Source organism: Lactuca serriola, chromosome 2, assembly GCF_051521515.1.
Source record: "Lactuca serriola cultivar US96UC23 chromosome 2, Lser_US96UC23_V15, whole genome shotgun sequence".
NCBI classification, from domain to species: domain Eukaryota; kingdom Viridiplantae; phylum Streptophyta; class Magnoliopsida; order Asterales; family Asteraceae; genus Lactuca; species Lactuca serriola.
Window position 1 is genome coordinate 190,484,267 of NC_136409.1, and position 13,946 is coordinate 190,498,212.

General features: G+C 28.2%; 1 protein-coding gene across 1 annotated transcript; it reads right to left on the minus strand.

The window, feature by feature from the left end:
- Positions 1 to 345: 345 nt before the first annotated feature.
- LOC145087863 (Protein kinase superfamily protein) lies at positions 346 to 2,874 on the minus strand. Its single transcript, XM_079025958.1, has 2 exons — positions 2,193 to 2,874; positions 346 to 1,394 (listed from the first exon to the last, which is right to left on the minus strand). The coding sequence occupies exons 1-2, from the start codon at positions 2,786 to 2,788 to the stop codon at positions 590 to 592; spliced, it is 1,401 nt and encodes a 466-aa protein (XP_078882084.1). The 5' UTR covers positions 2,789 to 2,874; the 3' UTR covers positions 346 to 589.
- Between the last annotated feature and the right edge of the window lie 11,072 nt (positions 2,875 to 13,946).

The following is a 13,946-nucleotide window of genomic DNA, read 5'->3' on the forward strand; positions in this document are numbered from 1 at the left end:
GATAAGTTTAAGTCACGTGGATGATTTTAGATAAGAGAGTTCACGAGAAGATATGCATGAGAATATATATTTAGGTTAAAAGGGTAAATGGAAAATTTTATGTTTTTTGTGACAACTTTGTGACTTAACGAGAAATGACTTAACAGGGTTATAGAATATATACCCACATGGATATAAAAAACCATAGTAACAACATAGAACGAAAAAGTTATGAAGAGCAGAAGTTGGAAGAAAAGTTGGCTCCTGGAACAAATCAACAATGTAGTTTAATCAATTAATAAATAGACTACATGATCCGGTTTTAAGTTTAATCGGTTAATAAATAACGACTAAAAGACATAAATATTTAACTGTAATAGATAAACCGAGTTAAATAACTTCATTAACCTTGAACAAAAATAGTTCCGCTACTTCAAACAAGTTGTTTTCATAAGTTTGATGAAATTATAACTATATGATTCCAAAAGTTTCCCCCCACGACAAGTCACATGATGATCCAAATTCTGTACACAGTGTGTGAATTCTTATCTTAACTGCAACTCGACTCAAACACCCTAACCAGGATCAAAAATTGGCTGCCGGAATGGTGCTAATAGTATTCCACCGCCGTGTCGGAGCAACTATCATCTGACACAACCTCACGGCTAGTAAATGGTGGCGGGACAAACGGCGGTGTTGTACATCTCAACAGAGCCCAATTCACACCTTGAAAAAACGAATGCTGTTTAATGGCCGACGCACCCATCGTCGACCCCAATCGCCACGCCGGATCCTTCACCAACAACTGAGATATCAGATCCTTCGCCATGGCCGGAATCACAGGCTCTTTCGGAAACTCCAGAGCTCGAGCTACGATATTCGCTAAAGTAAGCTCGTTATCCATCCCCCTAAAAGGCGTAACACCGTAGAAAAGTTCAAACATAAAAATCCCTAACGTCCACCAATCCACCGCGCTACCATGTCCCTCACCGGAGACAATCTCCGGAGCTAAATACTCATGTGTGCCGACAAAAGACATCGACCGGACGTCCACCGGCTCCGCCACGAACTGCACACCTCTTTGATTCCCGAGCTTCGTTTTCCGTTTCCGTCTAGGGTTGAAGCAGGAGACGGAAGGGACTATACATTTCGGAAGGATGCATGAAGACGAAGTAACTTTGGGTGGATCGAAGGCGTAGTGATCGGCTGACGACGGCGGATTTGGGCGGTTGTAATCGGAGAAGACCTGTGCCGGAGTGGAAGTAGATCCGTCGCATTTCAAAGAGAGATCGAAATCAGTGAGCATGATGTGACCATCAGATCGGACCAGAACATTTTCGGGTTTCAGATCTCGGTAAACGATGTCTAACATGTGTAGATACTCGAGCGCCACCACCACCTCCGATGCGTAAAACCTGGAGATTCATTCATTCATTCATTCATTATAATACTACACTTTTCTTAAATCGCACGATAACCATTAAAGACTTCGATTAACAAAAACAGTAATCAGTTCCGGGTCAAACTTACCCGACCGCATAATCCGGGAACCTTAGCTTTTATACAAATAATCAATGCCATTTTAAAATACTGATCCAATTAGATGGAAAATTTTAATGCGAGAAATCATAGACAACGAACGATAATTTATGATGATATATATATATATATATATATATATATATATATATATATATATATATATATATATATATTTGAATTTGAATGAGCCCCTACTGGGCTCTATTTAACTTCTATATGACAGTTCATAAATGGCATTTATGTAAATTTGGTATAGACTGGATCTATTTCTTAAACGTTTAGATCAAGTGGTGCAATTATGACCCACGTGGCAATAAACAAGTCGGAAAAAGTTTTGACTTTTCTAATATGCACATTGCACACGGACTCACGTGGACTCGAGCATGTGTAATCGCTACCAATGATACTGTTAAATATTGTTTACTTTCTTCACACCTCAATGCGTTTAAGTTAATTGAATGATCAAGTGCGGGTTAGTCCACGACATAACATATGCTCCAGCAGGGGTCCATATGTGGTCCCGGAGCACATGAGACGTTATTGGCCGTGGATTTTAAATAAAATAGCCGGAGAAATATTGATTGATAGCTAGGCGTGCGATACATGGGATCATTTTATGAAACAGATTTAGAGTTCATGCAATTTGGAAGGGAGAGTGGTGAAATGCGCACCTCACAGCGGATTCAGGGAAGCGTTTACAGGGCTGACGTTGCCGGAGAACGTGGAGGTCACCACCGGGGCAGAATTCCGTTAACAGACACGACCATTTCGGTGACTCCAACGACGCGTATAGCGTCGGTAGAAATGGATGGTCTAACATCTCTAGAATTTCCCTTTCTGTTTTCGCACGACCTTCTTTGTTCCGGCTTGCTAGCTCTCTCTTGTCCATCACCTTCGCGGCGAAAACAGCAGGGGAGGAGGTGGAAGAAGAAGAAGAAGAAGAAGAACGTTTAATCTCAGAGAGGTAGACGGAGCCGATGTCTCCGGCGCCGATACGGTTTATGAATCGGAGGTCAGTGAGGGATAGATTACCACCGGATTCAGATCCTGCGAGCCGGATTGCGTCTAAGCAGGGGTTACCAGAAGGAGCTGTGGATTTGAAAGTGGTGGAGAGGTTATGGCGAGCGGAGTAGGTAGCTGTCGTCCAAGTGGTTTCGGAGCCGGAGCTGGTGCTACGGTTGATGTCGGTGGCTGTAGTGGTGGTTGTGGAGTTGAAACTAATGCTCTGGAGGTCATCGGCGAGGTCATCTATCCATGGTGGTTCCATTGTTGGAGAGAAAATGGAGAGAGGAGGAGAGAGGGAGATGAAGAGGTGAGAGAAGAAATTTGTTGTTTTTGAAGAGGGTGAGGTGCCGAGGTGGGGGTTCATGTAGTTCGAAGTTCGGGTCGGGTCCACATGCCATTGGTTACTAAATGGGCAGGGGCCCATGTTCCTACATTCCAGTTCGATAAGATTGCTTACCAATATTTTCAATTATTTGTAATAACGATATTTCTATCAAAATTTAAATTGACAATCAAATGTCTTAAGTATATATATTTGATAAAATAGTTATGAAAAACTTCGATAGAATAACTAATTAGAAAATAAAAATTTGGACCACAATTAATGCAAAACAAAAAGAAAAAACAAGTTATGAAACTATAAAATTTGGAGGATCAATAAATATAATTTTGTATCAATAAAGTTTAAACCAATGATGAAACTTTGTTTTACAATTAGATAATTTCTTTTGGGAAGCATGTGATGAAATTTTGTTATTTACCTGTTTAGATTGTTTTATGATTAGTATATGATTTGATAGTATTGTTCTTTTATGGATGTCGCTGGCTATTGAAATGTTAAATCAAATCTTGGTTTCTTTTTAACTCTTTACGGGTGCTGTCAAATAAAATTGCATGCCTGTGAAGGTTTCACACTTATATTTATATATAAAAAAACTATTTTACACTTAAAATATTAAGGACTTGTACTAAATAAATACGATATTAATGACATAAATCTGAGTTCATTAAGGGTGTTTTTTTTTCAACAAATAAATTTGTTTGTTTTAGTTCTCCATGAAGTTCTTACTTTATATGAACTTCTGGTCCTAACCCTTGAACAAAGTTTCATCTAACTGGACAAAGAAAGTTGAAGACTTTTTCTTTTTTATAGTTATTATTTTGATTTCTTTTTATTAAGTTTCGTATGATTATTTTTAATTTAAAAACTTAAAAGACCTTTAATCATTCATACAAAAGCAACAAATATATACCTTAAAGTATTTTATGTAACTCAGATTTAATGTTATAGATGAGTAATAAACTATTTTTATTCGGAAAATAAAATTATATATATATATATATATATATATATATATATATATATATATATATATATATATATATATATATATATATATATATATATATATATATAGAGAGAGAGAGAGAGAGAGAGGTTCAGGTTCATTTGATTAAATATTTAATTAAATATTAAAAGTGATATAGATTCATATTATCGATCATATATTATGGAAAGTGATATAGATAATATTTAATTAAATATTGTATATATGTTTGTATGTTTGTGTTGCTTCAAAGTAATAATTAATAAAAAATCATGGATATACAATATTATCCATAGTATTCATGTAAGTCTCTTTAAAATGCAAATTGTCTATCTTATCACTTTATATTTTAATATGTGTTTAACATTTTAATTATAAATAATACATGTCTTTTAAAAGTTTTCTTTTGTTTACTAATAATAATAAATGGTTTTAAACCTAATGAACCATAATTATAAATAATATAATCAAATTATAAAAATAATGGATATGTCATATTATCCATGCAAATCTTTTTTAACATGTAAATTGTCTATCTTATCAGTTTATTATTTAGTGTATGTTTCACATTTTAAGAGTAATATTAAATGTTTCTTAAAAGTCTGATTTAACTTATTAATAATAATAAGTGGTTTAAAACTAAAGAATAATAATTTTAATTGATAACAACATGAATTTATAAATTACTTAACGTTAACAACAAATAAATTGTATTTGAAAAGAATATCATTATTAAAATTAGAAAATAATCGTGTAAGTAAAAATTTAAATTAATCGATCATAAAAATTATTAAAATAATATTAAATAGATAATTATATTCAATTTTATTAATGAGGAAGGTGGGTTGATGTCAATGAATAATATTATTCAAAATACTATGTCAAAGTTAATGTCAATAACATAACAATTTTAATTATAAATTAACTAAACTACAATATTAAAATATTATATTTTACTTTTGTTTATAAAATTATGAATTTAACATTTTAACATTATAGTTAATATATTAGTTTAGATATGTTGTCCTACGTGAGCAATTATAATTTTAAAGTCACAACTTTGCATATTATGATTTTGTGTAAAATAATTAAATTATTAATTTCAATATAATGTTAAGTGGTTAACTTAAATCAAAATTTCGGTTAAAATTGAAAAAAAAATCGAGAGATTATTATATAAATAGTTAAAAGTTATAAATTATAGTGTTAAACCTAAATTATAATCATAAATTAACAAAAAAAAACCATGAAACAGTTTTTTATTTCATTAATATTTTTCAAATAAGTAGCTTAAGAATAATTTACAATAAAAATAATTAAAAGTACTATTATAAAAAAAGTTATAATGTTACCTTTAAAAACATAAAATAATGTTTGTTTGTTTAAATAATTGTAATCAAAGAAACTAACAATATTCATCAAATAAATTTTAAAAAAGTTAATTTTTTAAACCAAGTTAAAATAATTTATAGTTTTCAAATACATTATTTTAAATAACTTACAACAACAATAGTTAGAAGTAACATTATATAAAAAAATTATAGTGTTACCTTTAAAAATAACAACAATATATTATATAAAAAATAATCAATGATAGAAATTAAAATCTTAAGCAAATAAACTTTTTAAAATTAATTAATCATAACAACAACTATAAATATCATTAAACAATATATTATATTTAATTATATTAATGGGTAACCCGCAAGTAGAGGTTATTGAGACAAATGGAAGTAGATTAAAATTTCCATTAAAAAACGTTTTCTAAAACAATTTATATTATAGAATTTTAAAAGATATATATATTATCATATAATTCAAAGCAAACAATGTTTATACCAATTTATTATAAGATTTATTATATAAAAGCCAACAACAACGTTATTGATATATTTAAAAACATATAGTTGTAAAAATTTCAAATATATTGTTGCATTTTACACAACACACGGGTATTCGCCTAGTATATTTATAATAGAAACATTTTTTTTCTTCAACTATGTTCATTTGAAACCCCCAACTTTTTAACTTTTGTAATTTCAATATTAATTCTTTATTTTCAATATAAAATAGTTAGTTTGTAAATCTAAATATGATGTTAAACTCAAAACATAATTTTTATAATATATTAACAAACCTATTTTTTCTAAATAGTTAAAAAGTTTAAATATAAGATCTAAATAAAAATGTTAAATTAACAAAAAAAGTTAGATTAAAATGTACTTTTTATAGTAATATTTTTTCCTCAAATTAGATAGTTTAAAATAAATTAAAAATATTAAAAGTTTAAATATAATATTAAATCTAAAACATGTGTCAAAAGATAGTTTTAAATTTTATTAAAAATAATAAAGATATAAATATAATGTTAAACATAAAACCTACATCGTAATTCCAAATTCACATACAACCTATATATATATATATATATATATATATATATATATATATATATATATATTTCGTTGGAATAATATCACATAAAATGTCTATTTAAATTGCGTTTATTTTTATTTTTACAGGTAGCGGCTATTAAGATTATGCGACTTTAAATAAAATAATATGAGATCTACTATTTCATACTCATAAATCCATTCACGAAAGTAATTTTGTACACTCATGTTTAATAATGATTATCATTTATTTGAAATACTTAGAATGTTTTATAATAAGTTAGTGTAAGAATTATTAATTTAAAGTTAATAACAAGAATACATTTATTTTAATAACATATATTTATCAATATTTTAAGTATAACTACGTGACACGCGCAATATCGTCTAGTTAATAATAAAAGCATATATAAAATAAACTACTATAAGTCATATCATAATATCAAAATTTATCATAATATTTATGATTTATGATTACAATCATTATTAAAATGCATGAATTTCAAGTGTTTGGGCATCAATTAAATAGATATATAAATATGGATAAGAGATTCTTATAACATATATATTAGGAAACACAAAAGAATTAGATTTTTTTTTTTGATAGTAAAATCTATTTTTGTTTTTCTATGCTTTCTTTTTATTACATTAGAATTGAATATATCATCATGTTGTCAAAGTCTTGAGTAACATATATATTCCTGTGAAATATATATGAATAATATTAGTTAGAGTATATTACAGAAATGGTCCATGTGGTTTGATCAAATTCTCAATTTTGGTCCTTCAATTTAAATTTTATAGGTTAAATCTTTGTGCTTTGAGAATATTGCATTGTAGGTCCTTAGTCCATATAAAAATACCAAACTACCTTTTTTTGCTTTTGTCTATTTCTTTCAACAATATATATATATATATATATATATATATATATATATATATATATATATATATGACAAAACTTCAAAAATGGTCCCTATGGTTTTCAAAAATATTAAGTTTAGTCCCTACTTTCAAAAAACCTCACAGATGGTCCTTGTGGTTTCAAAACTTTTAACATTTGGTCCTTTAAGCTAACTCTGTTAGCATTTCACCGTTAACTCATTTTTTTAATATTATATTGCAGGGAATTTTCCTTCATTTTACTACTAGGGACCATTTATGATGTTTTGTTTTATTTAAAAATATATATATATATTATCTCTCTCTCTCTCTATGTGTGTGTGTGTGTGTTATGCTTTAAACCACCCAACACCACCACCATAACCCACCACCTTATACCACCCTAAACCACCAAAAACCACCACTAAAACCATCAAACATCTCCCTTACACCTCCTCATCCTCTCACCCATCGAGTTATGTCCAAAAAGAAAGGAGAAAATAGGGCATCAACCACCCACTGCCACCACCAAACACCCACTGCCTCCACCCTTTTTCCCACCGGAAAACCACCCCTTTACCACTGTGTGATGTCTAGAAACCCTTCTCCACCCTCTCTCTATTCCCCTTTGCCTTCGACTTTACCGGAAAAAGCAAGAAAAACCGGCAACAGGAGGTTGTCGGCCACCTGCCATCACCACCGATTCACAACCACCACCACCCTCCACTGTGCTGATGCCTTCTTTCTCGTAAGTCCACTCCAACTCCCTTGTTTCGTTCGTGCATCACCAATCAACCCATTCTTATTCAAATCGTAAAGGTCAAACGCTTCGTGGAGCTCATTGATTCATTCCTCAACAAAAATCTTTCCGTCGCCATTGGTTTTGAAATGGCTAAACCTCTGATTCCATTTCGATTCATGTTCAAGCTCAAATGCCTAAAACCTATGATTACATTCTAATGCCAATTATCAATTGAACCGCACTCTTTTTTAACATCATAATCGAGCTTGATCAGAAATCATATTAACATATTGAAATCAAAAAATTATTTCTAACATAGTGCTTCCACCAGAAAAATGCAATCAAAACATGAGCATATCAAATTAACACACTTGCAAATCAAATCTTGAACATATTAAACCTGATTGGAACGAAGGAGATGGTGCATTGTAATCGTAGGAGGAACAAGAGCCAACACACACACATACACAGGTGTAGAGGACTTTCACCCACTAGGGAATTGATTTTAGTTCTGAATTCACATACGCATACACGATTTCATCGAAGCCCTTCGTTTTCTCGAAACTGCACTCGAGTTCGTTGCTTGCAAAATTGATATCTTCAAGACTGATTATGTGGTCAAGGATGTTAATGGGATGGTTCATAGGATGTTAATCGAAATACCAAACCTTCGATTTTTTGTCACACAGGATGAAGACGAAGGGCAGGGGCATAGATAGGTCCGGTGGGAAGAGAATGGGTCGGGGGTTAGGTTTAATATATTTCTTTTTAAAAAAAACGAAATATCATAAATGGTCCCTGTGGTAGTAAAATGACGGAAATACCCTCCGAATATTATAATCAAATAATAGTTAACAGCTAAAATCTAACGGAGTTAGCTCAAAGGACCAAATGTTAAAAGTTTTGAAACCACAGGGACCATCTGTGAGGTTTTTTGAAATTAAGGACTAAACTTGATATTTTTGAAAACCACATGGACAATTTTTGAAGTTTTGTCTCTCTCTTTCTCTCTCTCTCTCTCTCTCTCTCTCTCTATATATATATATATATATATATATATATATATATATATATATATATATATATATATATATATATAGAGAGAGAGAGAGAGAGAGAGAGAGAGACTTTATTTGATATTTATTTTAATAGGATTATTATATATTATTTATAAAATTATTTTTATTATTTTAAATCAATTATCTAAGTTATATAAAACCACATTATAATTTATTATTAAGTTTATTTATTTATATTTGATTTTTAGATTTATAAATCTTTTAATATTTTTGATGCTTTTTTTTAGTATATTATTTGATGTTATTTTTTTAACGTTTTTTTCGTTTATATTATATATATATATATATATATATATATATATATATATATATATATATATATATATTTTATATTTTGTTTGAATAAACAAATTAAAATAATAAAACTGATAACTCTAAATCATCAAATATAATTATTAAATGTTGTTTTTTATATGTTATTTGTTTATATCATTCACTTATATGTTAGTGTGTGTTCTTTTATTCGGTTGTAATATGTTTCATGGAATATTTGTTTTTCGTTTACATCATTCGTTTATATATCAGTGCTTTGTCATTTATTTCTTAAATAATTATAATTTTTTGTATAACTATTTCTGAAAAAAAAAACAAAGTAAAACTATTCAATCTAGTGTGTGTGTGTGTGTGTATATATATATATATATATATATATATATATATATATATATATATATATATATATCAGTAAAAGGAAAAAAATGAACATTAAAATTTTTTATTGGAAGACTGATAGTTATCCGAGTTATTATTTTAATTTATTTATTCGAAAAAAAATATCAAAAAAATTATTATATAATTTAAACGAACAAAATGTAAAAAAAAAAAGCAACAACAACATTAATTAATATATTAAAATAAAACGTATAAAATATTACAAGATTTTCAAACCATAAAAACAAATATTAATAAATAAGGTAATAATAATAATAATAATAATATTTTATCATTGACTTTTTTCTTTCTTTGTGTGTAACGAAGCATGGAATAAACTTCTTATATATGAAAAAATTTCTTTTAATCAAGTAATTAATTAGCATAAGTTTATAATTTGGAACTTTCAAATAAATATTATTCAAGATAGATGATTTACCTTAAGATATATGATTTATCTTAAACCACATTGATTCAAATGTCTAATTTTATAAGAATATAATGATAAAGATAAAGTTAAATATAAGAAAATTTTCATAATTGATCCATGTGGTTTGCAAAATATCTCATTTTGAGGACTTCATGGAAGACGGTACACCATTGGTCCACGTGGTTTGCAAAATTACATGAAAGGTTATCCTGTCGTTAAATCTAACTCTACAGCCGTTAGATTTTAATGAAAAAAACTATTTTGCACTTCTCCCAAATTTGCAATATACTACAAATCTCAAGGACCATTTTTGTGATTTTGTATATTTGAAATTATATATATATATATATATATATATATATATATATATATATATATATATATATATATATATATATATATATATAAAGACAAAACTTCAAAAATGGTCCCTGTGGTTTCTGAAAATATAAATTTTAGTCCCTAATTTGAAAAAAAACCTCACAGATAGTCCCTGTGGTTTCAAAACTTTTAAAAAATGATCATTTCCTTAACTTCATTAGCTTTTAACCATTAAGTGAAGGGCATTTCTGTCATTTCACTAGTACAGGGACCATTTATGAAGTTTTGCTTTATTTAAAAAAAAAATATATATATATATACTTATTTAATATTAAATGGCCTCTCTCTTCTCTTTTTTTTTCTCTCTCTCTCTCTCTCTCTCTCTCTCTTAATTGGAGAACACAATGTCCCCCCTCTTTCCCGTCTCTCTCTTTTCTCTGTGAACATACTCACCACCGCCAAATCATGCATCGTACACAACCTGTCTCCTTCCCCTGTTCCGACCTCCCCCTTCATAACCCCTTCATAGCCACCATCATCTATCACTGCATCACATACTACCCATCGACTCTGACGACGACACCACCTCCTAGAAACCCTAGCGTTGTTGATTTTGATTACATCTCCCGACCACTGTTAGCTGCTTGTTGTCATCATAAATTTGTGGACGCGATAATCACCGCCCTTCCCATATGTGTGTGCGTGATTTTTATTGTCATGTCCTATGTTTGTGTCTTAGACTAGAAACCACAAGTGAATCGTGAGTAGTTAACCCACGTTCCAAATTCCATTGTTGAAATTGTTGTTAACATAGTTCTAGGGTTTTGATTTTTAGGAATATAGATGGCAGGCTGAACGACCCTTGATCCATGAAATCGATGCTTTTTTATTATTATTGTTATTGGCTTGATAGAACTTCGATCTACGGGAGCAGCAACAACGGTGTTGATAAACCAAGTACAGACTGCAACTGCAACACTGGTGATGGATCACCATCACAGCCACGTCAGAGAAGTAGAGCTAGGAGATTCAGGCCCATGTTTCTTATCTTTCTTGCAAAACTCGTATTATGTTTTCTTCAAAACCTTGTTCTTATTACAGAGAGGATTAAGGCTTTGCACGAACTCATCCCAAATACCAACAAGGTAAAGGAATTTGGCAGTTACCCCAACCTAGATCTAAAAATTTCAGCAACAAAGTCAAGAAGCAAGCACTAGAGAAGAAATAGAGAACCAAAAGTCAAGAATCATGAAGAAATAACAAAATTAGTAGCCAAAAGCTTAGTTACTTAACTGGTCTGAGTAAAGAAGTCATAGGTTGGCAAGAGAGAGAGAGACCCTTCAATATTAAAGAATTATATATATATATATATATATATATATATATATATATATATATATATATATATTTTTAAATAAAACAGAACTTCATAAATGGTCCCTGTGATAGTGAAATGACATAAATATCCTTCACTTAACGGCCAAAAGCTAAAAGTGTTAGCGAAAATGGCCATTTGTTAAAGGTTTTGAAACCACATGGACCATTTATGAGGTTTTCTAAAATTAGGGATTAAACTTCAGATTTTCGAAAACCATAGGGACCATTTTTGAAGTTTTGTCTATATATAAATTCAACAATTTGATAACTTTTTTTTTTTTTTTTTTTTTTTTTTTGACATTTTGTTTTTTATTTTTATTTTATAATTTTATTTATTTATGGTTTTATTAATGTTTTTATTTGTTTTGATTCAAGTAAATAAACTTAAATTTGATAAAGTATATAGAAACCATTTTTAAATTTTTTTTCTTATTTGTGAACTGAAATGTTAACGTGTGTGTGTGTGTGTTTTTAAAATTTATGTTGTTACAGTTTTTTTTTACTTGGATGCTCCATACTTAATATCGTTAGTAACTTTATGTTTACATTTATCATTATCATTATTTCAACTTTTGTTTTCATTTTTTTTATATAATTTTAGTTATTTATTATTCTTCTATTGTTTTTATTTATTTTGATTCAAGTAATGAAAAATAAGAAAAAAAAAAAAAAAAAAACAAAACTCAAACACCACAATTGTAATATACTATAATATATTAATACATTTTACATTTTTCATCTTTTTTTCATTTTTTTTTGTTTATTTGGCATTTTGTTTTTTAATTTTTTCGTATTATTTTATTACTTTTTTTCCTACGTTCATTTTTTTCGTTGTTTCGTTTTAATTTTCATCAATTTGATAAAAAATTTGACGTTTTTCTAAAAGTGTAAAGTGTATGAATATATTAGAGTATATTACAATTTTGGTGTTTGAGTTTTTTTGGTTTTCTATTTTTTTTAATAATTTTGGTTATTTATGGTTTTGTAACTTTTATTATTTTGATTCGAGTAAATAAAAAAGTTATGTTTATTTTCTTTTTTTATATTTGTAAATATAACTATTTTATTTATTTGAATCAAAATAGAAAAAGTTACAAAAACCATAAATAACCAAAATTAAAATAAAAAATAGAAAACCAAAAAAAACTCAAACACCAAAATTGTAATATACTCTAATATATTTATATATTTTATACTTTTTAGAAAATGACAAAAAAAAGTTATCAAATTGATGAAAAATAAATTGAAACAATTAAAAAAATAAATATAGCAAAAATTTCAAAAATAATATGAAAATTATTAAAAAAATAATAATATGAAAATTTAAAAAAAAAATACGAAAAAAATGAAAAGTGTAAAATGTATTAATATATTAGAGTATCTTTCAATTTTGGTGTTTGAGTTTTTGTTTTTTGCTTTTCTATTTTTCATTACTTGAATCAAAATAAATAAAAACAATAGAAGAATAATAAATAACTAAAATAAAAAAAAATAGAAATAAAAGGTGAAATAATGTTAATGATAAATGCAAACATTAAGTTGTTAACGATATTAACTATGGTGCATTAAAGTAAAAAATAAACATGAACCGTAACAACATAAAATAAAAATAAAAACATTAACGTTTCAATTCACAAATAAGAAAAATTAAAGAAAAATGATTTCGACATGGTTTATCGAATTTAAGTTTATTTACTTGAATCAAAATAAACAAAAACATTAAAAATAACTAAAATTATGAAATAAAATAGAAAACAAAATGTTAAAAAGAAAGAGTTATCAAATTGTTTATATATATATATATATATATATATATATATATATATATATATATATATATATATATATATATCAATGTTGTAAAAATCCCGATTAATCCTTACGCGCTACTCGACCGATAAGAGATGCCTAGCGATTAATCCCTGCATACACAATGAGTAAAACAGTGGAACCCGATGAAATTTTAACACCTTGAAGAAGTTTTATCTCAATAGAAACCATTTAAGGTATGATTAGTCTTTTATTAATCATATTAACCTATTTTGTTATGACATTAGTAATATTTATGAACTTTTATATGATATTAGTCATATTTAATTTTTAAAAATCTAACAAATCAATAATTAATGGTCTCCGATTAATCTCCGCCTAGCCGATTAATCTTTAACCCCAGTCCACCGACTAGCTAACGTCAAACAATTTTTACAACCTTTATAT